Source organism: Daphnia pulex, chromosome 7, assembly GCF_021134715.1.
Source record: "Daphnia pulex isolate KAP4 chromosome 7, ASM2113471v1".
Taxonomy (NCBI): domain Eukaryota; kingdom Metazoa; phylum Arthropoda; class Branchiopoda; order Diplostraca; family Daphniidae; genus Daphnia; species Daphnia pulex.
This window is the reverse complement of record NC_060023.1, coordinates 4,641,649-4,667,150: the sequence shown is the minus strand read 5'-3', so window position 1 is coordinate 4,667,150 and position 25,502 is coordinate 4,641,649. Positions and strand designations below refer to the sequence as shown.

General features: G+C 40.8%; 6 protein-coding genes across 21 annotated transcripts; 2 read left to right on the top strand and 4 right to left on the bottom strand.

The window, feature by feature from the left end:
- Nucleotides 1–16: 16 nt before the first annotated feature.
- LOC124198210 (rRNA methyltransferase 2, mitochondrial-like) lies at nucleotides 17–1,256 on the top strand. 2 transcript variants are annotated; one of them, XM_046593932.1, is made up of 5 exons: nucleotides 17–364; nucleotides 472–611; nucleotides 680–728; nucleotides 793–910; nucleotides 982–1,256. In XM_046593932.1, the coding sequence occupies exons 1-5, from the start codon at nucleotides 204–206 to the stop codon at nucleotides 1,240–1,242; spliced, it is 729 nt and encodes a 242-aa protein (XP_046449888.1). In that variant the 5' UTR covers nucleotides 17–203; the 3' UTR covers nucleotides 1,243–1,256. The 2 variants fall into 2 exon arrangements, with proteins under 2 accessions (XP_046449888.1, XP_046449889.1); XM_046593933.1 differs by having other exon boundaries at nucleotides 44–364; nucleotides 468–611.
- A 36-nt stretch (nucleotides 1,257–1,292) lies between these two features.
- LOC124198208 (nuclear protein localization protein 4 homolog) lies at nucleotides 1,293–8,039 on the bottom strand. The gene is made up of 11 exons (XM_046593929.1): nucleotides 7,879–8,039; nucleotides 7,616–7,696; nucleotides 7,193–7,545; nucleotides 6,709–6,970; nucleotides 6,537–6,646; nucleotides 6,398–6,467; nucleotides 6,043–6,331; nucleotides 5,815–5,975; nucleotides 1,898–2,046; nucleotides 1,703–1,838; nucleotides 1,293–1,638 (listed from the first exon to the last, which is right to left on the bottom strand). Exons 1-11 carry the CDS (start codon nucleotides 7,879–7,881, stop codon nucleotides 1,387–1,389), a joined length of 1,866 nt encoding a protein of 621 aa, XP_046449885.1. The 5' UTR covers nucleotides 7,882–8,039; the 3' UTR covers nucleotides 1,293–1,386.
- LOC124198209 lies at nucleotides 2,723–5,739 on the top strand. Of its 2 annotated transcripts, none has more exons than XM_046593930.1 (2): nucleotides 2,723–2,925; nucleotides 3,228–5,739. In XM_046593930.1, exons 1-2 carry the CDS (start codon nucleotides 2,738–2,740, stop codon nucleotides 4,801–4,803), a joined length of 1,764 nt encoding a protein of 587 aa, XP_046449886.1. In that variant the 5' UTR covers nucleotides 2,723–2,737; the 3' UTR covers nucleotides 4,804–5,739. The 2 variants fall into 2 exon arrangements, with proteins under 2 accessions (XP_046449886.1, XP_046449887.1); XM_046593931.1 differs by having other exon boundaries at nucleotides 2,893–3,031.
- A 402-nt stretch (nucleotides 8,040–8,441) lies between the features above and the next one.
- On the bottom strand, nucleotides 8,442–14,904 carry LOC124198206 (homeobox protein B-H2-like). 11 transcript variants are annotated; one of them, XM_046593924.1, is made up of 9 exons: nucleotides 14,791–14,904; nucleotides 12,720–12,805; nucleotides 12,355–12,655; nucleotides 11,924–12,262; nucleotides 11,605–11,854; nucleotides 11,183–11,545; nucleotides 10,818–11,122; nucleotides 10,552–10,756; nucleotides 8,442–10,481 (listed from the first exon to the last, which is right to left on the bottom strand). In XM_046593924.1, exons 2-9 carry the CDS (start codon nucleotides 12,761–12,763, stop codon nucleotides 9,442–9,444), a joined length of 2,847 nt encoding a protein of 948 aa, XP_046449880.1. In that variant the 5' UTR covers nucleotides 12,764–12,805; nucleotides 14,791–14,904; the 3' UTR covers nucleotides 8,442–9,441. The 11 variants fall into 11 exon arrangements, with proteins under 11 accessions (XP_046449880.1, XP_046449874.1, XP_046449872.1 ...); XM_046593918.1 differs by having other exon boundaries at nucleotides 8,442–10,484; nucleotides 14,791–14,901; XM_046593916.1 differs by lacking the exon at nucleotides 14,791–14,904 and adding an exon at nucleotides 14,259–14,656 and having other exon boundaries at nucleotides 8,442–10,484.
- Nucleotides 14,905–15,756: 852 nt separating this feature from the next.
- On the bottom strand, nucleotides 15,757–22,703 carry LOC124198205 (sodium/calcium exchanger 3-like). Of its 4 annotated transcripts, none has more exons than XM_046593913.1 (15): nucleotides 22,119–22,667; nucleotides 21,176–22,051; nucleotides 20,431–21,100; nucleotides 20,137–20,356; nucleotides 19,963–20,054; nucleotides 19,434–19,591; nucleotides 18,999–19,098; nucleotides 18,737–18,871; nucleotides 18,509–18,667; nucleotides 17,910–18,081; nucleotides 16,754–17,669; nucleotides 16,386–16,672; nucleotides 16,180–16,225; nucleotides 15,963–16,110; nucleotides 15,757–15,835 (listed from the first exon to the last, which is right to left on the bottom strand). In XM_046593913.1, exons 1-11 carry the CDS (start codon nucleotides 22,617–22,619, stop codon nucleotides 17,465–17,467), a joined length of 3,288 nt encoding a protein of 1,095 aa, XP_046449869.1. In that variant the 5' UTR covers nucleotides 22,620–22,667; the 3' UTR covers nucleotides 15,757–15,835; nucleotides 15,963–16,110; nucleotides 16,180–16,225; nucleotides 16,386–16,672; nucleotides 16,754–17,464. The 4 variants fall into 4 exon arrangements, with proteins under 4 accessions (XP_046449869.1, XP_046449871.1, XP_046449867.1 ...); XM_046593915.1 differs by having other exon boundaries at nucleotides 16,492–16,672; XM_046593911.1 differs by having other exon boundaries at nucleotides 16,180–16,672; nucleotides 22,119–22,703.
- Nucleotides 22,704–23,638: 935 nt separating this feature from the next.
- Nucleotides 23,639–24,579, bottom strand: LOC124197805 (protein ROP-like). Its single transcript, XM_046593352.1, has 4 exons — nucleotides 24,402–24,579; nucleotides 24,190–24,345; nucleotides 24,076–24,124; nucleotides 23,639–23,699 (listed from the first exon to the last, which is right to left on the bottom strand). Exons 1-4 carry the CDS (start codon nucleotides 24,544–24,546, stop codon nucleotides 23,639–23,641), a joined length of 411 nt encoding a protein of 136 aa, XP_046449308.1. The 5' UTR covers nucleotides 24,547–24,579.
- Nucleotides 24,580–25,502: the final 923 nt, after the last annotated feature.

The window sequence follows — 25,502 nt, the reverse complement described above, 5'->3', positions numbered from 1 at the left end:
TATGACCTGTGCTGCCGAATGTCGATAGCGGAAATTTCAATTTTCGTGGCTGCTTGTTTGTTGACAAAATATCATAGTCTACTTGATCTTATTAGGTGATGTTATATTGCTGTTTCATTAATACTTTCAAGTTGTTTATCGCTTTTCACCTGAAGAATTTATTTGATCCATATTAAAATATCCGTTTCAACAAAGTTTTTGCTATGAACATTGCCGTTTGTTCAGTAAGACAGTTTTGTTCGTCTTCAACATGCTTTAAAAAAGTGCCCGATCGGCTAAAGGGCCGCAGTAAAAGTTCTCAAGAATGGCTAACTCGGCAAATGAATGACGAGTATGTTCTTAAAGCCAAAATGGAAAATTATAGGTAGTAATTTTCAAATAAAAATTATGATTTCAATATTTTCAATTAACAGGCTATAGCTTCAGTTTAATTGTTGTCTAATATTTACTACTTCTTATTAACCAAGAAAGAGCTAGAAGTGCCTTTAAATTGATTGAAATTGATGACAAACACAAATTCCTTAAACCTGGAGATGTGGTTGTAGAATGTGGCGCTGCACCTGGTGCTTGGACACAAGTATGTGTAAAACGAATTAATGCAACAGGAAAAGGTAGATTGAATTGTTTAACTATTTAGCCTAATTAAAATGACACTAGAATGTTTATGGATTTCATGCAGTGTCTTCTCAGCTTAAAGGAAAGCATGTAGCAGTTGATCTTCAACCAATGTAAAAGGGCTGCAAAGTTTTGGTACCCTTAGTTCACTAACATTATTCAATTTTATTCTTTCAGGTACCCAATTGAAGGAGCTGTAATCTTGGCTCCATTAGATTTCACAAAAAGTTTGTCCCAGACCAGAATAACAGAAATACTTGGTGGGCAACTTGCTAATGCAGTCCTAAGTGATATGGTAGGGCTGATTTTATTTCAGTTTTTTTTTACCTTAAATTATTTCAATTAATATTTGCTAATTAAATTTAGGCTCCTGCAGCATCGGGTATACGAGATTTGGATCAAGATAGGATATTAGAATTAGCATATTCAGTGCTGCGTTACGCGCAACAAATCTCTATGGACGGAGCTACGCTATTGATAAAATTATGGGCAGGAGGAAGAATCAAACAACTGGAGAATGAGATTGCATTACACTATTCTCAAGTCAAAGTTGTGAAACCACCTAGTAGTAGACAGGATTCAGCTGAAATGTTTATACTAGCTAGTAATTTCAAGAAAAATACATAGTAATTATTTAACTACTTACTTTGCTTTATTCACATTGAAGTCTACTGAAATTTTGCTTCATCCATGTATTCAATTCACCTTAGTTACATCACTGACTCTAAGCACACTTTTAACAGTTTGATTGGCCGGTGACAATTTTTAAATTTAGTGTGGCAAATTGCAAATCTCACACGAAGATAAATTAGGCATATTGATGAAAGTGCAGTGAAGACAGGTCCAGGATTTGCCAGCGGCATCTCCGGTAGCACCTTCTTCCATCGGTTGCCCTGGTGTCGACATTTGATCAGCGTGAGCCAGGAGCTGACGGACAGTGCTCCATTGTTCACCAGATGCCCATTGATTTGCAGCCTCCGCATTTTTCGAACGAACAGCTTCTAATATTGGATCCATACTTTCCTGTTGGTTTTGTAAAATGAATAAGTAAAACAAAATCAAAATAATAGCAATACAAAAAACTTGCCATGAGCGGAAGCATATCCATTGTAGCGACGTATATCAGAAAATGGAAATCTGACGCGGCTTCGAGAAAATTCTGACGATTTTGTTTCAAGTAAGAATCCAAAGCTGACAAATCTTGAAGATGACCATCGATAAGACTAGAAAATTTTAAAAGTTTTGAATTGAAGAACAATATAGTTTTAATAAATGTTAATACCGATTTTCAATGGGAAACGGTTTACGTGAGCCGACTGAAAAAGTAAATATGGGTTCCAACGGAGTAGAGACGGGAACATCGACCAACAAATATTCAACTGGAAGGGGACGAGCATCTCGAGTCACTTCATTTCCATATGAATCCTTTTCCTGTTATTAAAAAAATTCAAAATCATTTCAGACATTAAAATAAAAATCCGAATTAATGGAAACAAATTTTAATTATAATTTACTTAAACAGATTGCTAAATGTTCATAAATTGTGAGATCCATTTTTTCAAATTGCAACATGATATAATTTTACTTCGATTTATTTTTAAATATTGATCTTTTTTTTTTACACGCATCGCAAATCCCGCGTGTTGGAGAAATGAACGAAAACTGAATTGTTGAAACGGCGACAGCGCATTTGCCACGCTGTCCATACGGAAATATGGTCTAAACCAATCACAGCGAAGCCAGTAAGCCAAGGCAGACTAAAAACAAGGCCTGCCCACTAAGGGCACTCATTTCGTGAAGGATTTTACAACAATTTGGCTAATATGATTTAAAATAAACTGATCACAACCCAGACAATTACTCGAGAAGTCAAAGCATATTTTTCCAGTCCTACCCCCAATAAGTTTTCATCAAACTGTCTTACAAATGAGCGACGTTTGCTTTCAAGTTTGCAGCACTACAGTTCCACGTATGTCGAATATTTTAAAGAAGATTTTAATAAAAACACAAATGTTATTGGTTAACTTCATAACAAAAGAAGATTACTCAAGTAGCAGATAAAAGAATATATAGTTAATATAATGATAATATCGTTAAAAATATAATATTATCAATAAGAAATATGTTTGAGCGTGCTGCCGGTAGGGGCGCATGCGACTGCGGGACCGACATCGTGGCCGGTAGAGTGCTCATGAACGTACACCACGTTGTGGCTCTTTTAGTGGAGTGGAGAGAAACTGGCTCGGATCGCCCTTCCCCACAGTTCTCCACACGAGCCGGCTTGATAAGCCACGTGACGCACGTGCAAAAGTAGGCACAAATTCTATCGTTTTTTCCTAATTTCCCTTTAAGCTAGAAAATATCTAACGATTCATAACAGACGGGTGTTAAGCCGAGAAAATATTTTGATCAAAAAGTATACACTTGCTATTCTTAGAGACTGGAATTATTGACAGGAATTCGGCAGCAGACGTATCACGCGGTTGTCCCGCTGTTGCGTGTTGCTGCCATTTTCCTTCCAACCGATATGCCTCCATGCGCCACGCTGCACTAACCAATCTTCTCACTGCTCACGTTTACTAATTCAAGTGCTTTCTTTTGTATTGTTTTAGATACAAAATCTCTTGTAGAGAAATGGAGACTCAGGCAGATTTGACCACGCCTCTCAATGATGCATGCCCGACGTGCAACAACGTACTGGAATTCGACTGGACAAGCGCAGAAAAGATCTGCTTAAACTGCATCCACAATCTCCAATACAAAGATGATTTGATCCTGGATTTAAATGAGATGGCTACTAATTTTTCAATGGTACAGCTGGGGAACTACCAGTCTATACCCACCTCAATGGCTAGCCCCGTCAACTCTTCTCTGCACTCATCACCAGAAGTCTTTCTACCAAAATCTATTGGTGATGCATCAGAATGCCCCTTGCATCACTCCGCCTGCCTCTACTGGTGCTACACATGCATGACTCCTGCATGTCTGATCTGTACCAGTCAGCAACACTCGATGCTGACAGGACACAGGACCGGGCCTTTGAATGAAGCTCAAAGCCTCCTCCTGTCTCAGCTCCAAGTGGAAGTTCAAGCGGTTAAGAAGATTCACAGCGACAACAAACTTTTGACTGGGAGCCACAGAGAATTTCTCTGTTTAGTGATGGAAGCCTGCACTAGCTTGGAAAACCTCATGCGAGAAGAACTGAGCAGTCTCAACAAACAGAGCAGTTCTGCTGTGTCCAATGGCTTGAACGAAGAAGACACTACCCAGTTTCTGCTAAACAAAGTTACTTTTCAACTAGCTGGACTTTCAGGCCCCGACGAGGCAGCTGAAATGCTCAGATCTCTACAATCGGAACGGATTCGCCTTCAGACCAAGCAACAACAACTGGCCATGCAGCTGACTTTGAATCGTGTCATTGGTTCCAGCAACCAAGTACTGGACTTGCATACGTTCCGTCAGGCGGTTCAAAACTTACGATACTCTGGCAATCGTGGTCCGTCTACTATGGAACTGCTGCAGTCTCCACCCACCCAACCCGATCCTGTGGCCCTTTTGGCCAACGTCTGCAACGCTCGGCTGTACACGAAACAACTTTTGGCCAGCTCTCTACTGACTTCGACTTCCCCCAACAAGAGCAACTCGATGGCCAGCGTCCTCTCCCCTAGTTCTCCTCTGCACTCGTCTTTCCCTCGTTTTTTCCTAGATTTGGAAGTCGACGGAATCGTTGAAGGCCGCGTAGTATTGGAAACCCGACCAGATGTGGCGCCCAAGATGGCCAAGAATTTCGCATCGCTTTGCATGGGTGAGAAAGGATTTGGCTACAAGGGATGTCAAGTTTTCCAATGTTGGGGAGGAGAGTCGTGCATCGCCGGTGACTTTGAATGCAATTCCGGGCGTGGGGGACGATCCATCTACGCGGAAGAACCCTTCTTCATGCCCGACGACAGCAAGCTGCCCTGCATTCGAGCGGCGATCGGCATGAGACGAACGCAAAAAAAGCATCACAGCCAAGGGCTAGTGGGATCCCAATTCCGTATTCTACTTCGAGACATGCCCTTCTTCACTGGTGTCTTTGGCCACGTCATCCACGGATTGGAATTGGTGGAACGCGTTTCTTTTCTGGGCGATCATCAAGGCTTCCCTCGCAAACTCATCACCGTGGCCAATTGTGGATTGCTCAGTTAGAAGACAACGTTTCGCGACTTTTCTGTGTTTGCTGCTTTTCTTCTCAAAAAAAAACAACAACAACAACAAAAAAGAAAAAAATGCAAGAGGCATCGGGATGCACCCGAAAGAACCTAATATTTTTCTCCTAACCCTTCGAAAGCAACGAGTTTTTTTTTCACGTAGTGAAATGTAACAACTTGGCTCTACATCTGACCCTTTTCTTTTGACGACCGATACAAATTATTGCATCGCCCAGTTTCAATACTGCCACATGTTGTTTGGTAAATAGCAAGAATTGTTGTTATTTCTTTGTCGTACTTCTTTTTTTTCTGTCGTCGATTTAGTTATTATTACCCTCTTTCTATTTCCGCTACATTTCGTCGCCCCCATTCGTGAAGTTCGGATCAAGCATTTGAAAAATTGTCCCACTTTTTTTTTTCCTCCTCTACCAAACTTTAGCTCCCGCCCCCCTCCACCGTTGTGTTATGGTGCCTACGTTTTGTGTTTTTGGCGTAAACGTTGAAAAAAAAAATATTTCATTTAGTCTTTATTAACATCGTGTGGAAGGCAAAAAAAAAAAAAATGCTACTTTTTTTTTGTCCAACGAATTTTTTAGGTTGTTACAACACGTCGACATGTCTAGTCTGTCAGTGTGTGCGTGTGCGCGTATGTGTCGGGAAAAATACGGAGTGCCTTTTGGTTTTCGCTTATGTCGCACCTTCCTCGGCTTGTTACCTTTACCCCTTCCCTCTTTTTCGGCGTATCGGAATTTATTAATGTCTCGAGTTTATCGTGGTTGTTACGGACTAAAACTTTCTCTAGCTCCTTCCTAATTCTTCTAATACCTGTAAACTAAAGAGTAAAAAAGAAAAAAAAAAAAACACTCCATCCACAGTGGAATTTGAAAGGGAAACCTGAACGCTGAAATACACGTAACGATCGCTGTCGACCCTACTCCTTTTGCTCGCATTCTTTTCGGATAAATACTAAAAAAATAAAAATAAAATAATAATAATTAAAAGCACTGACCTTATAGTAAACATCTGGGATGTACTTTTCGGCTGTAGACTGGCGGGCGTATGCTAACTCTGGAGCGTCTTTGGTAGGCACTAAGCACTCATCTCGAACTAAGGCTTGGCATTGATTGGAAACCTGATAACCTTCCATGTGCACCTGATTCTGCGAGTCACCTGCAAACAGATTATGTCCGTTGTAAGTTTCCGATTAGTTTGAATTAAATTTTTAGCAAATGTTTACCGGTAACACAAACAGTGACGAATTTAGAGCCAAAGTAGCCATCAGACGACAAGCGGCATGGGTTCGGATGAAGTGACTGGAAATGGCCAGCCATGATGCATTCTTGCGCAGAGAGAAAGTGCGTTTCTGCATTGCGGAAATGGCGAACAGTTCCTTTGGACACATCTTCTGCCACCAAGTCGGTAAAAATCCATCCAATACACTGAAGTCCAAGCTTGGCAGCCACACGGTCGACAACAGATTGCCGGTTGTCCGGAAGCAGCAAGCGAACAGAATCACGTGTCGATTCCTAAAAATTAATCCATTCCATCAGATTACATTCTTTACATGTTTCGGATGTGAATACTTGACGTACCTGTGGAGGCTCATAAATTGCTGCGACTATTCCTTTGATTCCAAGTGGCACATCCAAATGAATGTCAAATCTGGTAGAATTGAACATTTTAGTTTGATTTTGGAGAAATAAATTGATCAACTTCGAATTTCATTTTTACCTTCCATAGAGGAATCCGATTCGCTGTCGCCCGGTTACACGCCAGTAATGAAGAAATTGTTCGACTAGGTTTGGATTTTCAAAGACAACGTTGTCAACGTGTCTGTAAGCCTGTAGGATTTGAAACAAAGATTAATATGGTTTACATGTTGGAGCGGCAAATGGAATATTACTTGACTGTTCAGAGTAATGGCTTTCGGTTGGCATTTAGAGCACACACCTTTGGGCCATGGCGGATGACCAGTGCAACCAGGTTTAATCCGACAACTTATGTTATCCAAATTAGCATATTTTCCTCCGTCTAACCCACTAGACAGTTTCCGTAAGTAAGCGTGAAACGACATATGTTTGACGTTCAGCTCCTTTAGGTACGAAGCGTCGTATGGTTCCAATGGTAGACAATGAATGCAAGACGAATTTTCTCCATGGAGACAACTATCATTAAAAATAAATGCTGTTATTTTTCATGTCGGATGAATATCGGTTATTTTATAATACACCGCTTTTTACTATAATCCTTACATATTAGCCACAATGTCTCTGCATAATTTAGATTACATTATATTAGACTATTGCTTATTCTAAGGAAGCTTTCAAATAAAATTAGAACACAACTGATTACAATATTAGTCCAATACGTGCACTGTAAAAACTCACTTTTTGGGATCACGTTTTCTCTTGACAGTTCCATCCATTTTCTGTAGAATTACATCAACTTGATCTTCCTCTACATTAGATCGAATAGGTATTTTGGATCCATGCATGCTACTAGTTGATGGAAGGAAGGTTGTCGATGAAGCAGTGCTCACTCCATTTTTTACTTTAAGCACAGAAGCATCCTGTTCACCGTGCTGAACTGCACCAGCAATAGGTGACAAGTATATCATATCACCATGCTGAAGCCCATAACTTGCCATAGTCTTTGCATTCGATGAAACAATTTCTTGAGATTTATCACGTTTGCAGTACAAGGCAAAAGAATAACCTATATTTCCAAAGGTATTGAGGACCTAAGAAAAAAATTACAAAATTATTTGTGGGTTTTGCATTGTATTAATTATGGGGTCAATTCTTCTATACCTTTTCAAACAGTTCCCTGGTTACGGTGACATTGTCAACATCCACACGCCGAGTACCTTCTGGAGATTGAACTCTCAACATCTATAGGAAATATTTGTTGCAATTAATATGGTTCTATATTTTGAAAAATTTCATCATATCACGTATGAAAACGTCCCATGTAAAGACAATAGGCAACAATAAAAACGAACGTTTCAAGATAAAGCAAAATTTATGAGCATTCCAAAAAAATGTGATATTGATAACAAATAACAAACGTATACCATCTTCAGTTTTTTAATATAATTTGGTAACTGCGGACCGATAAGTTCAGGTTGATTGTCCAGAAGATTTAACGACAAAAGACCGCAGCGGATGTTTTCGTTTACTCGATCAAATCAACTTTCAGTCAACTTTGAGTACTCGATACGTTCTGTTATGTGAAACGTCGTTGAGTACGAACGCTAGATGGCGAAAGAAATTTCACAATTTTGAAAAAAATTAAATAAAAAAGAATTTTCAAAAATTGTAATCTTTCGTTAATCAAGTTTTATTTACATTTAAAATCATTTCAAATTAAACAAAATGTTCTTTGTTTATTATATATTAGGCACCTTATAACATTGGTTGAAGTCTACGGAAACTCGAAGAAAAAGAAGTGATAAAACGAACCAAATAATTCATAAATTTGAGTACGCAATTAAACTAAAGCTAATAGAAAGTTTATATCTCGCAGATTTATACTTCATCACACTACCCACTTGAAGGATTACTTTGTATACTGATAACTAGCTATGTATAGGTATCCGATTAATTATATAAAGACTTGATTCAAGATAAGTAAAACGATTGGGAAACACGTTTCTTGTTCACTTCTCTCAAGACAGATACAAACACACATACACTCGAGGATACCAGAATGTCAGCCTGCAATCCCGCATTTTCATCACCATGCCAAATGAGACAGTCATGTCCGTTGTCTTGACGTAAGTTTAATAGATCACGAGAAACAAAGAGGGAAGTAAAGACACATGGAAATTATAGGAAAACGGGGTGGGGGAAAATTCATGTCAGGAGGGTAGGGTTGTGCTGATGATCAGATCTGCAACAAGAGAAGGTGCACTCGCCAGATGAAGTTTTGAAAAAATCACGAGTCAGTGCATCTAAACAACAGTATAGAGGATGAAAAGCAGTACATGGCCAAATTTGCCTTTCAGGAGGAGGGGGGAGGGTTATATGTCATAATATTCCACATGCAACATTTGAGCGTTCCAGCATCCGGCCCATCACAGAGAATATGTGCTGATGAGTCCCTTCTGTGTCACTGCAGTTCTACGCTTTGCTACCTCTCTAATAATAAGAAACAAAAGATAACATCGCTGCATTTGTCCTATATCAAATATGGATTTGTCGTGGTTGTTGGGTGTCTTTTTAGCTTGAGTTCATAAGGCAAATCAGGGCGCACGTAACGACAGTCGTACCCTGCCTGGAGTGTGATGAACCACGATGGAAAATCGAGACAAAATTTCTTACTGGTTCACTAAACTGAATGAAGCAAAGACGATCGTGAGATCTCGAACAGCCTCCCTTTTTGTTTTTAGTTAATCGTTAGTGATTTGACATACGCATGGAACCAGTTCGCTTATTAAATCGAAAGTCAACAGAGAAATGGGGAGAGGTGAATATTCATAACGAGACCGCAAGAAATATTGAAAATAATTATTAATAATAAAGAAAAAAAAAGAACGTCTTGGCTCAGGCAAGTCAGCTGCTGCCGGCGGATGCAAATGCCCATCAGAGCGGAGTTGACAACACAAAGACACATTTTGAGGGGGATGTCTACTTGCTCAAGATTTCCAATTTTGACGACCATCGCCATGACCCTGGCTTTGGCCCTGTGACGAGCGGGAGCCGGCACTGCTGGCGGCGGCAGCGGCCATGTTGGGCAGGTGTGGGAGCATGTCCAGCAGATATTGCCGTTGCAGTTCGGCCAAACTGGCGGCGGTAAAGGCAGCGGCGCTATTGTCTCGACTGCTGTTTCCGCTGCCTCCAGCTCCTCCGGATCCACCACCGCCGCTATTGCCTCTGCCCTGAGCTGCTGCTTGAGCAGCCGAAGCGGCCATGGCCAGCTGATAAGGGTACAGCAGTGAAGAGAAGGGATTCATGAGAGGGTTGTGAGCGTGACTCGACATGGACGCCGATCCCGAAGGCAATCCCATGCCTCTCAGCAGCTGGGCTTGCAGAGCATTTTGCATTGCAGACATTTGGTGACCAAAGAGCTTGGTCGGGTCGGGCATTTTCGAGAAATCGAAGCTAGCCGATGCGGCGGCGGCGGCAGCAGCGGCCGCCGCTGCGTTCGCCTGTCTCTCCTTTTCACGTTCGCGGTTCTCGTTTCGTTCACGCTCCCGTTCTCTTTCCCTTTCACGATCCCTTTCTCTCTCGCGTTCCCTTTCACGATGTTCACGAATTTCTCGTTCCCTTTCACGCTCCCTCTCGCGCTCTCTGTCGCGCTCTCGCTCCATTCGATCCTTGCCAACGGCTATGCTCAAGCTCACGGCCGAGTGTGATCCGACTAATGGGCTGTGAGCGGGAGCTGGCGTTCCACTGTTGATGGACTTTGTGGAGAAGGGGATAATTTGAGTAGAGGCCGGTAGCGAGTCATACGCTTTGGAATGGACGCTGGCGCTGGCGTGGGACGGAGCTGGCATCGGATGATGTGGAGGAATAGGCGGACTGATGTTGCCACCTTGCGCCAGACGTTGTTCGATTTCCTGCTCCTGCTGCAAAGCTCGCACGAAAGCAGTCTTCAGTCGGTTCGTGTGCTCCGCTTTCAGGGCCTTTTTGACGTTGTTGGTCACACACTGATCACACATCACTGCTGGTTTCTCTACTATTAAACAAGAAATCCATTAGCCATCACTCGGTCGGTCGTATGACAAACAATCAATTAGCCTTACGTGTTGCGGCTTTGTCCCATTTCCACAGCGACGAAAAGTCTGTGCCGCACTGGGAGCAGATGAACGGGATGGGCGGAGTTGGATGGTCTGCACCCTGAGTTAGTCGATCGACGACGGCCTCCAAGCCCAACAAGTAGATGAATTCGGTATTGTTCGGGTTGGGGATGAAATGCATTTCAGGTGGAGGAGGTTTAGGTGGTGGGATCTGTCAATACAACGTGAATTTAATTTTGACTTAATTAAGGCATGGCCAAGAAATGAAATACCTGAAGTAAAGTTTTCTCCAATTGCTTCCTTAAAGCTAATTTGGCGGCTGCTTGTCTTTGGGCAGCTGTCTGAGGATCTTCAACTTGCCGGGAGCTAGAAGCACTTGTGTGATGATGGAGACCGAGCGTGCTGGACGAGCCAGACTGGGCAACATTGGGCGACGAGGTGCTTGTTCGCATGTGGTCGCGTTTGTCATGCCCCTGGATGCTTGGAGACGAAGGCGATGGAGCACCAGAGCCGATAGCTAGTCCCATCACTACATTCGGGGGTGTCGTAATAGGTGCTCTGCTGTGCGCCAAAAGTCCTATTGAAGAATGCACATTAAGAATTGGTAAATTCAATTGAATTATCCTGAATGATTTACCAGCCGATCCTCTCAGCAATTGTTGCTGGTGTTGCTGAAGTTGCTGATGCTGCATTAACGGCGATAAAACGTTACTATTGGAATTGCGATGTCCCTGTTGCTGTTGTTGATGAAGTAAATTCATGGCCATGTTGGCAACATTGGTCGAATGGCGTGATGAATTTTGCGAGTTTGAACTATTTCGGGAAGACGGCGACGAGCTCATGTGGTTGTTGTTGTTTTTACTGCTCGATTTCACGTGCTGTCCCCCATGGTGGTGATGAAGCTGCTGCTGCTGCTGCTGTTGTTGCTGCTGCTGCTGCTGAGGTGACGAAATCGATAAGTGGGCAGGATGAGGCTGCTTCGTACTGGTAGCTGGTGGTCCTTTTAAAAAACAACGTTACAGATCCAGCAGGCAAAATGATTATTGAGTGCGAAAAAACCTGTTTTGACGTCGTGAGAGTTTGAGGCAACTGTCAAATTTGTCTGTTGTTGTTGTTGCTGTTGTTGCTGCTGCTGATGGAGCTGTTGCTGCTGCTGCTGTTGTTGTTGTTGCTGTTGTTGTTGGGCAGCTAAAAGCTGAGTTTGTCGAATCTTTTTGAGCAGTACCAATCGCATCTCTTCTGTCCTCAACTCGGCTTGCAGCCTTTGTATAAGTAGTTGATTCTCTAACCGTTCCGTCTCGGTCATTTCCTGCAAATAACAAACCGACATGAAAGATGAATGATCCAACATTAGAAAAAAAAGGAAAGAAATGTTTACCTTTCTAACCGGAGAGGGAGGCATGGGTAAATCTTCCAGATTTTCACCCTGGGCATCATCACTTAGATCATCCGCTTCATCATCGGGTAGTTCATCGTTGATTTCCATATCGCTGGCACTGCCGTAACCATTGCTGTAGCCGTTGACGCGTCCTTCTTCAGAGTTTTTAATCGTGTAGACAACTTGGTTGTTATCCGGGCGTATCGAGAGTGGGCGGAACGACCGCCGGTTCGATGAACGCGATCCATCCTTCAGGTGAACCACTTCAATTTCATCTTTGATCGGCCGATCCATTTCCTTATTGGCGTCACGCTCTTTAGGCTTTTCGATTCGCGTTACCTAGAAGATAAAAGAAATAAAGAGAAATGAGCATACGTTGTCGTGTTGTCTTGACGCTGTTTTGACGGGAGACCAATTGAGATTTGTCTAACCTGAATTTCATCTTTTGGCCAGGGATTTTTGCTAGTCGGTGTGACTCCTCCAGATCGATGGTGAAGTGGAATGAAAGGGGATTGCATATGAGCCTGAACAGGTAGAGGACTCAAAGCGCTGCGGCCAACGCCGTTACCGTTGCCACTGAATCCAGCCCCTCCGTGAGCAGGTGTTGGATTGATACCAGCCAGAGCGCTGAAATGGCTGCGATGGACGGACAAGTCCTGGGGGAGGTCAGCCAAATCAAACTTGAACGGCTGTTGTTCACGGTGTTGATTCATCGCCTCTGCCGGTTTCCTACTATGATAATCAGCAGTTATGGCCATTTTGTCCATTTGCATTTCATAATAATAAAAAAATTTACCTGACGGAAAGGTCGACAACCGGTGAATCTTCTTCTGCTTCCATGGTTTTTGCTTGTTTTGTTTTTATCACGCTAGACTTGTTTTTCTGCAATTAAAAAAGCAAAAGAGAGAAATAAGTAATCTAAACACATCCACAAACAAGTTGTATGGGGGGGAAAGGGGGTCACGAACGAATGGAGCGCACCGAGACCAAGATGGCGTGAAAGACAAGGGTAGTAGTCCCTTGTTTCCCGAATCACGAATTGCCCAACGTCACTTGCGGCCGGGATGATGGAAACGTGTCAATGAAATGAAACCCAGGACGGTTTGACGTGGAGAAAGGGGGGAAGTAGGGCGGAAGGAGATGCACTATACATATCGAGGCACTACTAATGAACGGGAGGCAGAAAGAAGAAGGGGGGGGGAGGCAGTGGGAAGTAAAGTGGGTGGTAAACGCAAAACGAGCTTTTCACCGTCCGGGAGGAAGGTGGTGGGTGGGTGGTGGTAGGGGGGTTGGGAGATGTCGAACTTACACACCGGCGGCTGACCGGCCACCCCACCTCCCAATCTCCCAGCCTCCCCATATCCATAAAGACTATACCTTCTATACCCACCCTCCTGCACCACCCTCTTTTCCTCCATCTTTCCCCTTCTCATAGTCGTTACTTTCCTCCTCCTCCCAACCCTACTGATTCCACCCACCAAACGATGGGTTGGTTCCCAATCCACAACGCGCAGAGGAGAGCAGCTCTTTATGCCTCTCTTTTTTTTCCTTCTTTTCTTTTTGTAACCAAGGAGAAGTTCCAGGTCGGCGACCCACGCATCACACTAATTAAAAGTCTTGAAACAATATCCATCGGTTCACCAACGTTGGAAACTTACATTTTCGATATCGACGAGTCCAAAATATCCACACAACTCTCTCTCTCTCTCTCTCTTGCACAGTTCAAAACTGACGTTGAGTGGCGACCATTGGAAACATGGCAATCTATGATTATTTCTTCCCCCCCGGTTAACTGCGATAATTCTTTCACATCCAACAACGAAACATGGACTGAATATGAGACACAAACTGCCTTTCCTTTTTTTTCTTCACCACCACCACAAGTTGTTCAAAAGGGAAAATAACCGGTTTAAACTAGTGGTAAAAATTCACTTGACACAAAATGGTTGAACGTGATCAATAGTCAATCAGAGAGAGATAAGGTTGCTCAAAACTGCGTTTTCGCTGTTGTTTTGCGACAATTTAAAAGCCAACACACGAGCAAAAGTAACGAGTGGCACGAAACGGCGACCAAAAACGACGACGGACTAAAGCATACAACATAGCCAGCGCCAGCGAGCGAAAAAAAAACCGATCCAAGATGGCTGTCAAGAGTCTCTCACTGCCACACCGACTCACAGGAGGGGGATGGGAGGGGGGGGAGGAGAAAAGCCAAAGAGTTTTCAGCTGCTACGACTTTTTCTAGTAGTACACCTCGTACTAAAGTATTCTTTTTTAATTTTTAAATCGCCGTTAATACCAGAAATACGGGAAAATGACTGCCACCAACATTTACCTGAAGATGATGTCTATCGAAATAGTTTTGAGTAATTTGATGCTATATTTTGGTAATCAACGCTATTGTTAATTGCAATCGAAAAAACAATATGACGGAATCCAAACAACACTATCTGATCTGATGCTCGCCATTCGACGACGACGACGACGACACAAACATGATACCACTGTCAAATTTACACCGTCACAAATGAAATAAGTTTTTCGTTGCCCGTCGGTAAACACTTGAGTTGAACTTGACGTTCACTTTGAAGAAAATCAATGTGAGTGACACACCATAGATTGTGATTGAAAAATGGATGGAAAATTTCAAGATTCGACCAACAAATACGACTGGTGGTGAACGTTAGAACGAGAAGGCTTGAAATGAAGCCCCCCCACCCTCCAATCTTTTCCCTTCTAACAAAATTCAGGGGGTGGGGAGGAGGAGAGGTTGCATTTTTAGAAATATTTCGGCGTAATGCTTAGAGCCTTTTGAAAGCTTTTGTTGGTTAAATAGTATAACCCGCCCAACAGAAATAGGGTTTTACCTCATGTTGATTAATCAGAATTTAAGATCGGTTTAAGGCATCCAGTTGCAATATACCTTGAGCAGCTGTAGCTGTAGCAGCGGGAGTAAATAGGTTAGGCTGGAAATTACTTGTGACAAGAAACTCGCATCTCCGATAAGCCGATGTCTCCCATCTCCCGGCAAGGCCTCGCAACTCCTTTTTGACACATTTCCTTACATACAATCCAGTTCAAATGAATTACAGTTAAAAATAAATAATACAGGAATAACAGATAACATCAAATTAAATAACAAAACATCAAATTAAGTTTGCGCTACTAAACGTTTCTTAGAACTTGAGACTAATTTGAAGTAATTCTCTTTTGGAGTGGAGCCAGAGGTCTATGGCTGCTTGAGTGAGCAATTTCCGATTGCCAGCGTGGCTTGAAATAAGATATAATAGACGAATTACAAAGTACAATTTAGTTTATTTTGAGAATATATAACTTGACATCCCATGAACCTATATTAGATACAGAAAAGAACTTTATCACGACAAAATTGCCAGATTACGAAATAATAAGAAATATGACCGATGAATTGGATTAAATATGGCGCATTTGTTCGGTTGTAATTCGACTTTCGTCTTTCTTCCTTCTTTTTTATGGTAACTTTGATATTTCGTTTTAAGAGGATAGGAAAACCAATTTCATATTGCGCACAGAATTCACCTGATCAGTTAACTCTATACTTTGAGTCTTTGACACTTCATTCGTAAAAAGTGTGGAAAAACAAGATCGGATCAATAAAAAATAGAGAACTGGGATCCCATTATTTCGTTTAACTGCATCTCAAAAATTACAACTATAATCTGTAACCCAAAAATAATGATGTAGTCAATAAGCATTATTATTAACTGGAATGAGACTTGATGGTATAGCTTTGCAATAGGCCTACAGGGGGGCAAATACACATCATTTTTAGACCAGTCTTCATTCATGTTTCATATTGAATCAATAACTTTTATTTACCGTGCATTACAGCATATAAATTCATATTCATCAAAATGCGTGTGAATTCCATCTCTTTCGTTTGACGAGAACGTATCGGTGATGGCAATCGAGATTCATCAAATATGTAACATTTAATAATGTAAAAAAGTAAAGAATCAGTATCCAGTAAAGTTATAAAACAAACTCTAGAAAATTTTACTAATTGTTTCAGATTGGCATAATTTGTTGAAGCATTTTCAAAGGTCTCATTCTGGAGACCAAAGTGAAAATCTCATTTGGACCTGACTGCTCAAATGTGAACTCACTCTCTACAACTCATCTGTGAATTCATCTCTTGTAAAAATTTCCTGGAAATACAAATGACAGAAGGTTTAAAACAAATTTAAATCACAATTTTATTGTAGCCCACAACATACCATTTTTTTTATTGGGAAGGCTGACTCCTTCTGCGAGATCTACAGCCTCAACCACAAAAGTAATCAACTTACATTTATTTTAATGAAAATACACTTAGTGTCTACAGTCTCTCAATCAGTCTCAGAGTTTTACACAACAAGAATACACAAGCAAGAACCTTTTAAGTTCCAAACCTTTGTGTGTTAAATATAACAATGAAAATTACCAAGAGATTATATACTTATACTATCGCAAGTTAAGTGTAACCTTAATAAGCAATCGCTATCGTAGTTATTGTTTATTTAAAAAAAACGATGATTTATTGGTTTTACCGACAAAGAAATACAAAAGTCAAAATACGTCAAACTCCAAAACAATCCTCCCAACGGAAGTATGGCGAACTACACTACATGGCTCGCCATTGAAAACCAGAGAAAAACGAGATCGGCCTTGATCTATCCGAAGGTGAAGCGAAATGCAAGATTGAACGTCATCTGGGTTGCAATAACTCAACTAATTTTTTTTCCAAATTATTTAAAAAAAAAACATTTTCAGTTAAATATTAAATAGTTTTGCATTCTAATAATAACGTACTATTTAATTTAGTCTTGGGTTTCATGGTCATGGAGGTATTTTCTTAAAATAGCACCTGTTTCAATGTGGGGCTTAAAAAAATAGAAATGTTCCCTCGACCTTTTCGGCGAAAAATGAGCGGATTTTCTGTTTCTTTCTTGCGGTAAATGCCCAGCGAAAACGCCCCCCTTTTATTGCTGCGTTTCTTTATCATATATCCTATACTTTCTACGTGTACTATTGCTTTTCACTGAGACTTGGCATTGGTAAGATAAGATACGAGTAACGTACTACTAATAAAATGTGAACATTGCAACATTCGGGTAGACGTGTGTGTATGTACCGCACAGTATATCATCATACCATATCACAGGTATAAAACTGTAAAGTTCTAATAGCAAAGGAAATTGTCTACAGCTGGAATAGTTTTTTTTTAATTACATCAGTGTATAATATAGGTTGTGAACATGTACGTTCTTTTGTGAACAACTGGAAATACCATCAGTCAATCATTGCGTAATAATATTTTATCTTTCGGTTATCAGGCTGAACCGTCAAATGTTATCTTCAAGCTTTGTCATTTCAAAATCGTGTCATAAAGTACATTTTCAGAGCCCAATCCACGGTCCAACGACCCCAATTTTTATAGCAACAGATTAAAAAATAACAAACGGTCAACGTACTACTTAACAAAATTGAAAAAAATAATGAAAAAAAAAATAATAACAGGCTTTAAAATCCGTTAATTATTTCATAGGATTCCATCGATGAAAGAAGGATGTAAAGAATAAAACACCCGATCAAAAGAGCTGTAGTGGGCAGTTTGTATTTCATGGGGCCACCTAATTCTCCTCCAACAGCATCACAGCGCCGAACGGACAGCAGTACGATTGCAATTATTGCCATAACACAGTAGAGCGTGACAGAAAACGCCAATCTATTTTTTATGAGAAAACAAAACCAAAATTAATATTCCTACACTATTTAATTTGTCAAATATTTTTTTTTTATTATCGAAATAAAATGCGATCATGCAAAGAAAAGATGTTGATTGAACTAAAAAAAACAACAACTATAAAAGTATTAAGAGCAAAATTCTTCGATTTCTAATTGAAAGAAATTATTTTTAAAAATATTTAGTAGCTTTTTCATTGATTGAGGGACAACTTTGACTCACGTTCCAGCTTCGACATGAAATACTGTGCCGTTGTATGAGTGGTGGAATGCTGCAAGTGACCAAGCGACTCCTATGCCAAGAAAAACGTTAACGGCATTTGCTCCTGTCACGTTGGAAATTGACGCATCGGCATGTTCATCTTGCACGGCCGACACTTTGCTAGCAAACAAATCTAAAAGTATATGCATGATTAGAGACGTAACCATAGAATGACTCAAGTTAACTACTACAGAATAATATGAAAGACAAATCTTATTATACGATTCCGAAAGTAAGCGTCAATCTTGCTATAATTTACGGGTAATGACGCCAATGAGAGATCAAGGGGTCCGCAACTCAAATTTACTACAATTAAAAAGGTAAAAAAGCAAAAAAAAGTGAAAAAAGGAAAAAAAAAAGGAAATTTACTTTACGTGCTAAAAGAAGGGCGCGCGCGAACGAACCCCCCCTCCTCCCCATCCCCTCCCTACCCTTTTATTTTCGCTTGAAGGAAAGCCTATCTCAAAAGTAAAAAAGGAAAAATAAAGCAAGGAAAAAGTAAAAAAAATAAAAAGTAAATTTGAGTTGCGGACCCCTTGTGAGAGATAATCAAAACTGACCTGGGAGACTGGTTCCTAAAGAAACGAAAGCCAGAGCGGTAACACTGTCCTTAAGTCCAACTGTGCAACCCAGATGAGAAGCAACATCACCAATCAACGCCGTCATTATTCCAATGCAGACCACCGACGAGAAAAAGCACGGGTAACCACCACCCATACCTGAAATTTCAATTCAATCAAAATCAAATGTATCATCAAACATGATTCGGTTTCGGCAAAGATTATTACATTCAGGAGGAATTACAGCAAAGACCAATCGCCAAAATACTGTAATTGCATGGGTAGTGTACTCTTTCCATTTATTCTTTTTAACAGTTGCCACTTCTGCGACGGCAGTTCCATCACCAGCAGCTTCTTCATTTTCTAAAGTGCCAAGTCCAAGGTCCAACAATAATTATTAAATGGCAAATTTTTTGGCGATATACCATTGCTTTTTGTTTCTCTTTAACTTAATTAGACTGAATTTATAATATGTTAGTCGAATTGTTACCTTCCTCCATATGGACGGCATCGATAAACTGTTGTAGCCAAGAAGACGTTCCGCGTTTTAAAGATTTGTTAGCCTTCGACACCATTTTGTCAACAGTTTTCTAGGAAAATTAGAAAGCTTTGATGACAAATTCATTTCCATGCCAATGCCTTGTCGTGAACATTTAACATTTACAGTAAGACATTAAAATTTTTAGTTTTCATTAATTAAAAATTTGAAACCCATATAATAGCTCTTCATATTGATAGAAAAAAATCATTCCATATTTATAATTGCCTTACTAATCAAGTCTAAAAAAACTCATCAGAATTTTTACCAATCTTTTAAAAGTTCCTCTTACCGCACTCTTATTATGTTAATTGTCCACGGGTGCACTATGCATTGGCTTAGGTAATCAATAATAAGCAAAACGAAATTATCTTGTTTTAAACCCACTTTGAATTGTTTACTTTCTTTGAGATGGATAACTGTCGTGGTAACTTCTCCGAGTTGGGCGCGACCTCTTAGCGCAATTCGTTGTTGTTCGGAAAGTTGGCTGTATTCACGCATGCTGAGTTCCTCCAAGTCATCAATACTCTCGTCGGAGTCTCCGTCTGGTTACATAAACATATCCGTTAGCATCAAATTGTAGATATCTCGTTACTCTACTAGTTTCTCTCCAAGTATTGCCAGCAGAAGCACCTGACTCCAGAGTTTTACTACGTCGCATTTCGCAGAACGGTTACGCAATCTGAGCGTTTGATATTTTAAAATATGTCTTAATCTCCCTTATTTATGTTATTGTCGATCAGACAAGATAACTAAATCTAATCGCCCAAAACCTCAATAAATAAAAATCAATAATCTGGAGACAATATTACGTTACAAGGGGGGAAATGCTGGGAAATGTTGTACCTGACAAAAATATGGTTTTAGAAATTTTTGTAAGTGTTTACACTTTTAGTGCGTTTTATTAATTGTGTACCTTTGATTGATTTTGGCTCTCCAATGGTGAAATAGAAAAAAACATTTTTTTCGTACAGGCTTTCTCCTATAATTTGAATTAGTACATGTCTCCTGTAATTTGTTAATAAAATACAAGAATATTTCAGAATGCTTTATTTAAAAGAAAATCATTATAAATAGAGAAATGAAATACTCGGTTTCGCCATCTTCGAAGATGATTTCACCTTGAGAGTGCAGGTAATCTCTATTTGGCTTAGCTGTACCTTCTTCTGTTCGATAAGTTATTGCCACTCGGCAGCGAGATCCTCCGATTCGGACAATCAACATCACGTGAGTTCCAACCGTTTCCGTGAGGGAAACACTGCGCTCCGAGAGACTAAAGATTCCGCGATGGTCGTCATCCAGTATCATCACTTTTACATTTGAGTTAAAGAATTGAATAGAAATGATTTGATTAGACTTTGAATCGAGTTTGTGAATTTATTACCTGTGGCCATTGAAGGACAAATTAAACGTAAATGGGAATGTTCTCCTATTTGATTGCCTCTTGTTTGGACGTCAGTACACGAATCATCTTCGCTGTCTGAATTATTGGAGGACTCGCGTTCCGAGAAAAATTCTACAGATCTTTTACGATCAGTTTTATCGGATTTCAGTTTGGTAAGGCTAACGCGTCCGGATGAATATGAAACGGAAGTCACCAAAGTCGTTTGAGACGGTGACAAAGTCATCGCATCATTATTGGCTATTCCCTTATTTGAATCGGAGCATTTAACTCGATTTCCCTGAAAAACCTGATCATTTTCGTCGATGGTGCTGGTGTCGAATTGAGACACGGCATCGACGAAAACGTCGTCATCTCCCGTTGTGGAGAGTTCCCCGTCGCTCTCGTCGTAATGAAACCACGAAGGTCTTCTCAGGTTTTTATTTGACTTCAAAGCGCTGAGGATTTCGCGAGCAGTGACAGAATATCGGGGCGGAGCCGTATCTCCGAAATTTTCAACATCCAACGTCATGGAATAGGATGGCGCAATCTCGCCGTGAATCTCGACCGTTGTCAAATAAGCGTCGTCCGCAATTTCACCTTTCCCGCAAAGGTATTCGAACCGGTTGCCTGTCCTAATGTTTAACAGCCGAATGTAAAAATGTTGATCTTCCTAAATGTTGTAGAAAAACAAAATTAAATCAAAATAAGAATCATGATAACAGCGAAAATATTTGGCTTATATTACTTCGTAGAGATCATCATCAATAATTCGGATGGAGATGGTCTGTGAAGTAACTCCTGGTTCAAAACAAATGGTTCCACGGTTGACTTCAAAGTCCTTTCCCGCCGTGGCTTCGCCATCTTCCGTCGTGTAATCGACGAACACGAGTCTCTCCAAATCGCCGTCCTCCCTGACAACCGTCACGTCGAACTGGCCGACATTTTCCATGACGGTGTAGTGAGCGGGACTGAAAAAGACTTTGGTTATTTGCCGGTCAATATTCCGCGGCTGAACGGCCGGCGAGGTGCTGGACGGATGGAATTCTTGAAAGAGTTCCGTCAGATTCAATTTGGGTCGGCGGGATGAGTGCTCGACTACACGACCGGTGAGCATCTTGGAGGCCAGCACTTGGTAGAAAGCTTTGCTCTTGGATCCTCGATTGAGCATCTCTTTGGTGGCCATTAATTCGAGCTGATTGGATTTCAGCATGGGATACTTGCGCCGCAAATTCTTCAGAAGAATGATGAACGCCCGTCGGTGATTCTCGAATTCACGAATTTCTTCGTTTTCAGTCTCTTCGGCGAATTTTTTGAAGCAATTGCTGATTCGGTCGTTGGGTTCCGAGTTGACGACTTCGGCCTCGTCGGTGGTCATTTCGACGATGACGCCGTTTCGACCCATACGGTAAGTCTTTGAAATGTAGTCGTAAATGTGGACGTGTCGGTCGGCCACGTAGGCGGAGAGGACCGTCATGGGGAAGAAAGCGAAAGTGACGAGTGCCTCCCAGACTTCGATCACGCCCGGCGAGATGACGGCCGTGATCAAGTAGAGCCACAGATAGGCGAAAATCGACCAAGCTGCCGTGACTAAAAACACAGATACCCGCTTGACTTTACGCACCTGCTTGTTAACAATAACACATCAAAAGATTATTTGCAGTCATCAAATAATTTTTCAAATGAATCACCTGGCCGTCCGGAATGGCCCAATTGCAAACGCCTATAATGACGAACAGGTTAAAAGCCGCACTGCCCACTGTCGATCCCGGACCCATTTCACCTGCTTCGAAGCCTTTACCGATAATTTCGATGCTGGACAAAAGAATCTCCGGGCAGGAACAACCGAGGGCCATCAGCGTCAAATTGGCGACCGTTTCGTTCCACACCCGGACCACCACCGTTTGGGTCTTGCCATTTTCATCTTTGACTTTGACTACTTTCTTCTTCGACGTAATCATCTCGATGGAAGCCATGAATTTGTCGGCCAAAATGGCCACTCCGACAAACAGGTAAATCAGCGAAGCGATATACACTATTCCGCGAAATGCCAGAACGCCCGTGCTCACGTTCTGCAGCGGCATCCAGGCCGGAAGAATGATTCCGTCAACGCAGAGCAATTCTTCGTCCTGTTGTTTCACTTCATCACTCGAGTTCCAAGCGGACCTGGTTGAATTATTGACCGGCGCCATTATATAACTATGTTCCGTTTCGGGATCCAATTCCTATATAGTGTCGACTGAGAAGAGTCGAGTTGGCTATTTAAAGACTTTGTCTGCCCGAGTCAAGTCAACTAGTATATATAACAGAAGACGATGATCCGTAGCTAATGTACCGTGCACTAATTTATCACAATGCATGCCAACACCTGATTTTCTGAGACGCATTATAACTAGGTATAGCTATTTCACCTCAAGACGTGACTATGACAAAGACCTTTTTACGTTTTTGGCATTCGTAACCAGCCTGTCTTGCAGTGTCATGCACAAAATGTGGAAACTATATCGGAATATCATTTCGTATTTTGATATACGTCGGCTATCATTTTTATTGATTTTTAAAAGTGCTATTTTCGTGAGTATAAAGAAAATGAAGTAGACTTTGCAACTTTTTACACGTAAAGAATTCAACATAGACATTTTAAAATACCTTGTTCTAATTTATGGCTTGATATTGGGGTGCTATGGATTGAATCAGGCAGCTTAATAAGCCAGCGGACAGCAGACATGCTGTCGCATATTTGGAGCACATTAAGCCATGCCTTACCCTCCAAAACTTAATAGCGCTTCTAAAATTTCGTTTATATATTGTTAGGTAATCTGTAATCGAAAAAAAAAAAAAAAAAATTAGGCGCTTGTGCAGCTATCAAACCAGTTGAAACCTCATTAAATAAACAATAGTTCTGAGATCTTCATAAATATAGCGTTAATATTGTAACCCCGAGCATGGAGCCGATATTTATTTATACTGCTCGACCCCTTTCTTCTCATCTCCAAATAGCTGTTTCTTGAAGAATCAGTCTATCGTGGAGTTCTATTTTTTATTTGATTAAACTTCACCATCCTTAGAAACGCCTAGGTGGATAGACCTACAGTTTCGTTTTAAGAGTTTCAAATTTTTAAATGTGTGCCTTTTGAAACCATTTATCCTTTCAGGATCGTTCGATCGAGTTTATTAATTGTTATGAAGCTAATTACAAATTCTGATTTGTTCATTTATTATTTTGGCTCGACATGGCTGCCTTGACCCATTTTGTGCCACCAGCCAAGCGACTATTTGAAGAATTAATCGAAATAACCAAAAATTAATATTCAGTTTCTTCATTACCCAACAACCATTTGTTTAACTGGTTTTAACTAGAATTTTGTGTTGTTCATCTATAATAATTAGTCTGTAATAGCGATAGCGGAATGAATTTGCTGATTGATAATTATGGCACTGATAAAAAAGTTATCGAATTACGTAGTATTCTTTTTATATCTAACCTAACGACTGAAATAACAGATCGAATGTCACCTGCGTTTTCTCAATCCAATATAGTGTTTCGTATTTCAGATGATCTCATTTGTTGGGATTTTTACGGATAAATAAATCGGTTAATCGATGTCTACACTTCAGTGTCGTGAATTATTTAAAAAAAATATAAACTTGGACACTGGATGCTTGCAAACTTCATTAAATAATTCTTCGGCACAGGCTTAAAAAAATTGGACAATTAGACAACAATGTTCATTCAACTTTGACGATGATATTAACTATTACCTTCAGTGAAGAAAACATGGGCACACTTGTATTTGGCACGGCTAGGGGAAAGGAAATCATTCATCAATCCCCTTACAGAACTATCACATGGAGTAATAAGATAGATAGCTTCCATGGCAGGCAAAGGCTCCCGCTTTTTGTTTAGATCTTCCACCACTACAATACCAATTTATTAGTTCACAACTTTTACATGAATGGAGCAATGAACTTACATGTGATTCCTTCACTTGCGATTTCATGCATCTTGCAACACGCTGAAACCATTCTCATGGACAGTTGATCTACCAAAAGAATACGCCAGTCTGTCCCTCCTCCAGTTCCTGAAGCCTTCCTATTCGACCGGATGACATCTTGCATAATCTCTGTATGAACAAAACCAAAATAGTTGAATAGAAAAACCTTAAGTTTCCTGTGTACCATTTTTTTTTTAGTATTCATCGATAAATCAGTTAGGAATTTGTTATTTTCTTCCGCTTCGTAGAGAAAAAATCGGAAAAAATGAATGACAAAACAAGTTAAAGAAATGATGAAAAAGAGAAAGAAAGCAAAAACAAAAAGAAACTGGACCAGCCCTACAATCGATAATCGCCAATAACTTGCTCGGCTGTCTCCACCGCAACGCACGTCGAGAACTGATGGACTCATTTTAGGGTATCCCCCCTTCAAGGTAGTCACCTGTAAACCTGTAAACACCGGAATAGAGTGAAGACGACCTAGTCCTTTGACCGTAGAGGAGTTTAATGGTTCGACACTTTCGTGTTTTCCCATACAACGCAACTCATACAGCGCCAAGAATTTAGGAAGTCCGCACGCACACACCAGTGACCAGCAGCAATTCCGTTGACGGGGTTCATTCACCGATTCCTTCGGATTGTCGCGAGGAGGGAGCGCGTCATGCAAAGACAACAACTACCGATGGCAAGGCTGACCGTCCAGCAATCATCATTTAACTTTAATTTAAAAAAAAAAGGAAAAGCTATCGAGATCCGGCTTGAAGTATTTGGTACACTGTACGGCACATGTCTTAAGTCTCTCAGATGGCAACGAATTTGTTTTCGGGAGATGGGCGATGGATGCGCACATTGTGTTTGAAGCTATACCTTCAACAGCTTATGAGCTGTTGAAGAAAAAAAATAACTGCTGGAAAAAAACGTTCTTACTAGTGAGATCCAGTTTCCTGCATTCGATCGGTACAGGTAGATTTTTAATAACGTCGCTACAAGCGAAGTACACCGAAGTAGATGTACTTCGGTGATATGAAGATTTTCCTTGAGGAAACTTACTTCATACTTCGAGTGTCTTGATATTAGTTC